Below are 9055 nucleotides of genomic sequence, written 5' to 3' on the forward strand. Positions count from 1 at the left end.
ATGCTTGGAGGCGTAAAACTCCCTTCAGACTGATTGTAGGAGAATTAGAATATTGTTAATTCTTGGAAAGAAGTCCCACCAGATAACGAGTCAAAGGTAGACAAAAGTATTGTAGAAAAGAGGATGACTAAGACAATCATGTTAAGTTTGTGTGGAAAATAATCTCGACAAAGTCCCTATAAATACCAGCTTTCTAAAAGGAATGTTTGAAGCTATCACGACCAAGTACATATATGAAGTGGTTTTACACATCAATTTCCTTTTTAACATTTTCTCATTTGTGATGACATTTTTAAACATATAGATAAATTCTAAAATAAACGTTCTCGACTTTGTGGCTTCTAAAAATTGATTTCACATGTCACGGAAACATGGTTTTAAGTTGATATATACTTCTAAACGTGCAAAATCATTTTTTTTTCTATCAAGAATATTCTTTAAGAAAAAGGTGAGAAAAGCCAGTCCTTTATTTGCGTCAGATACATGATAAGGAGAATCATTACAATATAACGCATAAGGTGAATTTTATTACAATTTTTCATAATATTTTTTTGTTCATCCCAACAACCCAACTCCATTTCTCTCTCGCTTTGAGCATTCGACAAAGAGACAGATATTTGGACATTTGGCAGGGTTGTTGTGTGTGTCTGTGTGTCGGGGCGTTGAAACAGGAAGATATGCAAAACAGTTAGATTACTTTTTGTAAAAGTAAAAAGGCAGGAATAATCTACCTTCCTAAAGAAAAGAGCTTATGGCTGACTCATTCAAACTCATCGTTCACAAGGATCATGGTGGTGCTCAACTGCTCATAATGCTCTCTTTTCCTGGGCAGCCATTTTAGGAACCATATAGACACGTACATCCACACTAAAAGAGAGTGTGTGTGGATGAGTAGGGCTGTGCACTTCTTTGAATAATAAACCAAAATAAGAAAATAAGTAGCGTATCTCTGACAATACAGACACAAACTAGTTTTCTTTTTTTACAACCTTTCTTCACTGAAGGTAACAAAGCAAAGGCATAAAGCTAAAATCATCAGCAAACACCACTAGCCACCTCACACTAAGCCAAAGAAATATCACAAGCATATCAGAGCTGTCGAGAAGAGTCATATCAGCCATCTAAAAGAAATTGTTGTACTGGCTGGTGAGAGAATTCTTCAGGTTGGAATACAACCCATATAGAGAGTATTGTTTCAGATTTTTCACCTCATACCATGAGTTTAGAGCAGCATAATGTTTGTCCGTACCAGAAAAAGTCAGCTGTATGCCAAGACTGCAGTCAACTGGTCCACCTTGGTTCTTACATTTTGATTGTTTGATTGCACAGTCTTGCCCATTCAAGCAAACAAAATTTGATTTTCCGGAACATGATGCACACCCGTCTCTCTTCCAATACAAGTTTTGCAGCCTTCCCTTCTGAAACTCAAGAACCTGGAGACATGATTAATGCACATGATTTCTCCATCAGATGCCAAACACAAGAAAACTGAAAGACAATGACCTAAACAACCACAAAATTATACCAATGTGAAGCTGGTGATTATGAAGCTGCTGTTTGCAACAAATGTAGGGATGGACCGCGCCGCATATTTCTGACCCGCAAATGCTACCATGTACCCCCCATAGACGTCCTATAGAAGTGATAAAATTATTTCATACAACTCAAACTACAGGACTGGTATTGGACACAACAAAATACAACTGAATCAGCTATAACAACTATAAGCATTTTCAGAGGTTGCTAAAAACAGGTTCCACCACCAACAGATGGTCAGTAATATAGAACCAATTGAAGAAAGATTATCAAGGTCTATCTACAAGGGGAGAATATATAATCTGCATGTTGAGAAAATGAATTGAAAGAAAGACCCGCAAACATCGACCAACAAACTGGGCTTACTCGAACTACAAACATGGTTGAAGAAGTTGTGGAAACCAAACTAGGATAATTTGGATGTTTAAATAGGCTTCAGAAAGGTCAAAAATATAATTTAATGAGGCAAACAGGTCTCAGAAAGAGTATTTAGTAAAAATAATCTCATGAGACCAAAATTTTATTTCACATCAGGTTGGCAAATTAGAACATATAATTCCATTCCCACAGCATGTCAAAATCATACACGAAGGTGATAATTTTTTCATGGAAAAAATTCCAGGAAAAGTATGTGGAAGGAAAAAAAATGGTTTTTCCAAATCCAAGTAATGTTTGATGGCCTGGAAGCTTTTTCCTGGATAAAATTCATTGTGTCTGTTGCACAGGGAAAAAGAGCCACAGATAATTTTTTTTACCACTGCTTTTTCAATGGTTTTCAAACCAACAAGTAAAGGCATTTGCTTTTACAACCACATTCACAACACCAAATCAAAATTAGTGTGAATCAAACATTCACAAAAGGACAACATAATTGCAACGATGTTCACAATATTTGTAGAGCAGAAGAGGAAATCTGCAAAGGTTTCGTGAGAGATGGCATTGAAGGCGATAAGAATAATGCATGTTCGCTACCAGAGAGGGGACAGTTTGGGGCTTTTCCTTGCTTGGATCTCGCTCGTCCCCGTCTTCATCAGTCTCGGTGGCTTCTTCTCCCACTTCATCTTCCGCCGCGAGCTCCAAGCCATCTTCTTTGCCCACGGCCTCACCATTTCCCAATTCCTCAAAGAGCTCATCAAGAAATCCGTCCAGCAATCGCGCCCTGCCACCTGTGCCGCGCTTGAGGCCTACGACTCCCATGGCTGGCCCTCCAGCCACTCCCCGTACATGTTCTTCTTCGCTGTCTACTTTACCCTCCTCAAGATCAGCCGCATCCACACTGCAGCCGCCGCTTCTATCACTGCCTTCGGGAATTCCGGCTGGCAGTTCATCTTCGCCCCATTCCCTTGGCCTCTGGTCGCCCCGCAGCGCTATTCTCAAAAAGAGGAACAAATAAAACAGAACGACTAATGGGCAAAAAATAAATTTGTGGTAAAAAGTCCGACCCCACGAGGTCGCATTTTTTTCAGGGTAAATTTACCCTGGTTCATCAAATTCAGCAGGGAAAAATTCTCTGTGTTTGATTTCGTAACGAAAAACCGTACCAAAACAGAAAATTCACCCCGATGCACAATAAAATCCATGTGCATCAAATGGGGCCTTACTCCCAAGCGGGGTTTCACAGTTCGACTAAGGCTTTGGGAGACCGTTCAAACCTTTTGCTCATTATTTCTCAAGCCATTAACCTTGCAGATTTACATTACTAAAACCTTTAATACTACCTGGGTTTTTGGTACTGTAACAACCCAGTCACTCTCATACTAGGCAAGAGCTCCCCATTTGTCAGATCCCAACCTGCCTCCTAACAATTTCTATTCTAACCCTAAAAATGTCTACGAATCAAGACAACCAATCATTAACAACTCCTTTATAAGCCCTTGAAGATCTCTCATAATTTTCAATACGGAGCTAAACTTCTCAAAGTGAAGTGCTACAATTCACTCTCTTTAAGCCATAAGCATCTGCACATGCGGGACCCTAACTCTAAGTGTTAAATTTGTTCTGATACCAATGTAACAATTTGACCCACTCCCATTATTCATACCAGATTTGGGCTCCTGATCCAGTGGATCCGTGCCTTCTAGCAACTCTGGTTTCTCCCCAGAAGGCTAGAAACAAGGAAAATCAATCACATGACTAATCCCCATTTTAAGCTCTTGAAGATTTCTTAGAATCCTTAATATGGGTCTAAGCTCTCAAAATGGGGCCTTATAGATATTGGTAATAGAACATATGTACTCCACTCCCACATTTCCCATTTAATTAGTAACAAAAGGCTGCTACTCAAGTGTAAATGGTATTCGAGTAAGACTTCCCACTCCCATTGCTTTCGTAGTCCAAACGAGTTTAACGAGCTTAATCGAGTTGAGCTCGAGCTCGACACATGACTATCGAGTCGAGTTCGAGCCAGTGTAGTCAAGTTATTTTCGAGCTCGAGCCGAGTCGAGCTCGAGGTATTATTTAGTCGAGCCGAGCTCGGGCTCGACTCGGCTCGTGTTCAGCCCTAGTGGTGTGGGCCTTCTAGTGAACCATCTTATACATGCACCACATTTTTGAGGAGCAACAACTACATGAATAATTTGAATCCTACCTTTCTTGGGAGGAAATAGAAAAATGATACCTCTCTCATTATGATAGGGCCATCTTATAGATTTTTGTTGTAAGTGTTGCCACTTTACCATTGTCATTCTCACAGTTAGATCTTGAACCAGTTCCCTGCTTAAAGTGGGAAACTAGGGCTAGCTAGAATCTAAAGAAAAGTAACATGAAAATTCTTTGTAGAGAGGTCATCAGAAATAGTAGGCCACCCGATTCATCAGCTGCACACTTAGTGGCAATGTTGTAAAAAGCGTATCGTAAGGCGTATCGATCGGGCTTTAAGATACGCCGTATCGTAACGTATCGTAACCGTATCGTAAATTTAAAAATAATAATAATAATAAATCAGAAAAAATTTTAAAAAAAAATCAAAAAATTCATAAAAAATCAGAAAAAATTAAAAATAATAAATTCTTCATAGAAAACATGGTTTAGTCTTTTAGATATAATGATAGACTTATTATTTTGCTAAATGCTATAAACTTACACGTTCACGGTTCATCATTCATACTTCATAGACATCAAAATTCATAACAATATCATTCTTTTTCATCTTTATCTTCATGGTTTAAAAGAAAAACCATTTCCTCTCAATGGGAATCAGCCACCCATGCACAAATCCATGGTTTAATAGATGATTTCATGGTGACAATCGATGATTTCACAATGGAAATTGATGATTTCACAATGGAAATCAATGATTTCCCTCTAAAACGGTACAATCTATAGATTAGAAATGAGGAAGGGGTGGGTTTTTATAAAAAAAACTCGAAAAAATGGGGTTCAAGTCTCCTTTTTAGAAATCAGCCTGTATCGTACGATACGGGCCGTATCGCACCGTATCGTACGATACGGGGGCCCGTATCGCACGTATCGTACGATACAAGTACGATACACCCCCATTTGCGATACAGAGGGTGTATCGTATCGTATTTTGCAAACGATACGATACGTATCGTACGATACGGCCCCGTATCGTACGATACGTACAACACTGCTTAGTGGGACTCAGCTCAAAGAAAATGTCAAAATATCATTAGATATGGAAATGATTACACAGAAAATTTAAATGAAGAATGTCAATGTCCTTTTATTTTGTCATTATACTCGATGAATTGTCAATCTTGTGTGTTTCATAAAACTCGAAGGGCAGAGTCATGTCCTAGAAAACATACACCCTAAGGGGTGGAAGACAATGCCATGATACAGTTTACTCTACAAATTAGAAAAGGAATAACAAGATTATGAAGCAATTACCCAAACAAGGCCTCGTTAGAGAGATCTTCAAAACACTTTAAAGCTGGTAGTTCAGTCCACGAATGAAACCCACCTCGGCTTGGTTAACAATTCTAAATAATTACGGCTTTATTCATCCAAGAAAAGTTGAGTATGTAAGTTCATGTCAAGGTTAGCAACATTCAACTGATTGGGATGAAACAAAACACCCAACAAAATATAATATTGTCGTATACCTAGTTTTTAAGATAAATACCAAATTCTAGCTTTAGAGGGAAAATGAAATTCAAATTGCAAACATAACTTTTTAAAGAACATATTCTTTAAGCACACCTTTTGAGGTGCTTAAGACATTTCAATCACTTGAACACTGATACGGATTACAAAAACCCAGTTATGTTAGGTACTTGATACCCGCCCATGCACATACACACACAGACACAGAGCAAACATGCATGGACTTTGAATGTTGTATTTCCTAAGAATAACACATTCTTCATGACGATGAGTCCTCCTTTTGGTTCAGTATGACCTTCAAATCTTGAAACCTTTGGGTCCTCATTCATCTTCACTGAGAGGCAATCTCATCATTTGATAAAGCCTCATTGGCTCACAAAGATCTCCAATCAAGGGGATTTTGTCGTCTAGTAGCTCTGTCACCGTATACTCATATTCCGATTTAGGATGGATTCTTTTCCAGTTTGTAGGTGAAGGACCACTTGGACTATCACCTCTCAAAAAGAAAATTATTACAATTCAATTGGCAAAGTAGCCTTCACCCCCTTTTTGTGCCAACCTCTTTTGCTCTTATCTCACTAGCTGCATCACTGCCCCAACCTCACTAGGCTATGAACTTTCCTTCCGATCACCTCAGCCTCTCCATCTCCCCCACTCCACCCATACCTTCTTTCTGAATCAACCTTGAGCTTTGGCTACTCTTCTGGATCCAAGGATGGCAAGGTGAGCTACTTTTCCATGCAGATATAATCATGCTCGTCAAGCAATGCCTTGCCTCCATCCCTTGCATGTGCTCTCCATATTTCACTTGCCAGTTCATGTTTTCTCTTGCCTCAATCTTGTCCTTTGTCATTTCCTTTGGGGCTTTGATTGCCCTTCTCATTGCTTAGTTCAATAGGATGCCGTCACCCTATTGTCATTTTCTCCTCCTGCTATCATGTCCCCTTTGGCCCATCATGCCATGGCTTCCTTGGCAGGATCCAAGGCCCTCACTTCATGTCATCATCTTTGACACGTGAACACCTCAAATCACTAATAGATTCTTCACATCCATCTGTCAGTTGTTCTACCATGTTTTCCATAGCTGAAACCCAGTGCCACATATCCACCAGACTTTTATTATCACCTTCTTACCACTATTTAGCTTGTCTTCTTTGCCTCTGCAATGGATGTCAATACCTCTCACTAGTTGCTTCTTTTCTCACCTTCCGTCCATGTGTTAAGGCTCTTCCTCATCACTTGGCACTCATGGCTCATTTGTTTCTGGTGGTGTATCTAGAAAGAGTGGAACAGCCAAGTGCTTACGGATGCTTGTTGCACCTTTAACTCGTTTACCTATCTGCTTTAGAGTTTATATTCACATGCACCTTTGTATGCCACATTGGCTGTCATCTGTTCCCTACAGCTAACTAGTTCTCTCTCTCTCTCTCTCTCTCTCTCTCTCTCTCTCTCTCTTCCTTTCTTTTTTCACCACTTCGTACTTGGTGGCAGCTTGTCATCCACTTTGTTAATGCATTTTTCATTTTATCTGCTCTTTGAACTCTTAGTTGAGTCATGTGCCATGCATTCAGGATGTCCCTTGTGCTTCTTCATCCCCTAACAAAAATGTGGGAACCTCCTTGAGAACAAAGTCACCATGTGGTTAGTTAACATACCAAACACTTGTTAGGTCTATGAATTAGGTACCTTCAATGCCCAATCAAGGCTCATCTACTAGACTTTGTCCTTCTTGGTCTACCACCTTTCTAAGGCACCTCTTGTCCTCCTCCCTTCACAATATTTAGAAGCAACTGTACGGAGCCTTAGGTTGCATGCTTCTTCACCACAAGCCTGCTTCTTTTTCATTGCCTAGACTTTCTTCCATTGATACTCTCCATGCCTGGTAGCCGCGAATGTATGAACAAATTCATTTGGTGAATAAGCCAACGAAAGGCCCGTTTGATACATAGGCCCCGCACACTTGTGGAGCTATGGCAAACACATAACCTATTTCCTGCATACAGAAACAGTCGTCAAGAACATTTGCCTACCAATAGCCTGAATGGCGAAGGCCCCTCCTACATATGCGGGTGAACGCGTCTGTAGCCTCTGTCCTGTGTCCATCTGTGTAAGCAGGCCTGCCGGCAATCTCGTCACCCATGATGAAAAGTACAGGGTCCAACAACTCAGTCGGAAAGTGCATTCCCCGGCAGTTTCTATCTCCAGTGCAAGTGGCACGGAAGGGTGAGAAGGAATCACCATGAATGTTTGCTTGCTAGCATCCTTGTGTACTTACCAAACTTCGCCTCAGATCATCCTCCCTAGAATCTCGTATGATGAGAAAGCTTTTTATAATGGCAGAGAGCTTGAGCTCCTTCATCTCTACCGAAAATTTCTCGACATATATGAACATTTATAGGAGCTCTCGCACACACACAGAAGGATGTTCTAATCTTTCCTGAGGGGCGCTTACACAAGAAGAAACACACTCACTCACACACACAGAGAGAGCAACAATGGGGACGGGAGACTACTTGAATTAGAGGCATTATCCAAAAAAATAAAACACAAAAAACAGAGTAACAAAAGAAACAGCATGGAACAGAATCCCGTAGCAAAAAACTTACCAAAACAAACAAAGAGACCAATAAGATTTTGAATCGGGTAGTTTATCCCCGAAGAAACAAACAACGAGAATAAGAAAAAAGGAAGGCAGTAAACTCAAAAAGTGACGCAAAAAGATGTCGTAAATTCATAACAAGGAGAGGAAAGGAACCAACCGGAGAAAAGCTGGAGGTGTTTATGGTAAGGAGAGAGATCTCGTCGACCTTCGGCCTGAATACGGCAAGCTGCGCATTAGCAGAAGAAAGTGAAAGACGTCGATCACAAGGAGATAGCTGGGTCCGGTCAGGTAAGAAGGACTTGTAGGAGGAGAAAGCGATCCCAAACGTGAAACCGTCCGATTTCTGGATAAGGGTATCAGCGCAAGGTTGGAAGACGCTGTTGGTGTCGGCGTCAACAACTGCACACGCCATAATCCCGATGAACAAAGAAAGCAGGAAGGCGCGGTCACCCCTAATCTTCCCCATCTCCTCCAGAGAGAGAAAGAAGGCTCTGGTGGGTTGGGTGGAGGGGGGTATACAATATGGGGGCAATCAGTGCCGAATTCTCTCCTTAGTCTTGACAGTAGAAGCAAAAGCACGTGATCCCCGCTGGCTGAAATTAAGCAGAATCGTTTGGGCCGCGCAGCTCGTTGAGTAGTTATTGATGTGGCATACGGACCCGAAGGACGTGGACCGTGAACAAGGATGGTATTGGTGTTGCATTTCATTACATTTCAGATTTAAATGCCCTTTGAAACATATGAATCCAACGTCAACCATCCTTCAATTTAGTTAAACTTTGTTTGTAAGTGAGTAAGGTTTATCGGTTCAAGTTTTCACTTAACTTCTTATCCCCTTAATTACAGTCC

At 40.7% G+C, this 9055-nt stretch overlaps 1 protein-coding gene across 1 annotated transcript; it reads right to left on the minus strand.

Moving 5' to 3' along the window:
• Positions 1-884: 884 nt before the first annotated feature.
• LOC116248055 (uncharacterized) lies at positions 885-8806 on the minus strand. The gene is made up of 3 exons (XM_031620631.2): positions 8364-8806; positions 1526-1633; positions 885-1433 (listed from the first exon to the last, which is right to left on the minus strand). Exons 1-3 carry the CDS (start codon positions 8670-8672, stop codon positions 1122-1124), a joined length of 729 nt encoding a protein of 242 aa, XP_031476491.1. The 5' UTR covers positions 8673-8806; the 3' UTR covers positions 885-1121.
• Positions 8807-9055: the final 249 nt, after the last annotated feature.

Source organism: Nymphaea colorata, chromosome 2, assembly GCF_008831285.2.
Source record: "Nymphaea colorata isolate Beijing-Zhang1983 chromosome 2, ASM883128v2, whole genome shotgun sequence".
NCBI lineage: Eukaryota > Viridiplantae > Streptophyta > Magnoliopsida > Nymphaeales > Nymphaeaceae > Nymphaea > Nymphaea colorata.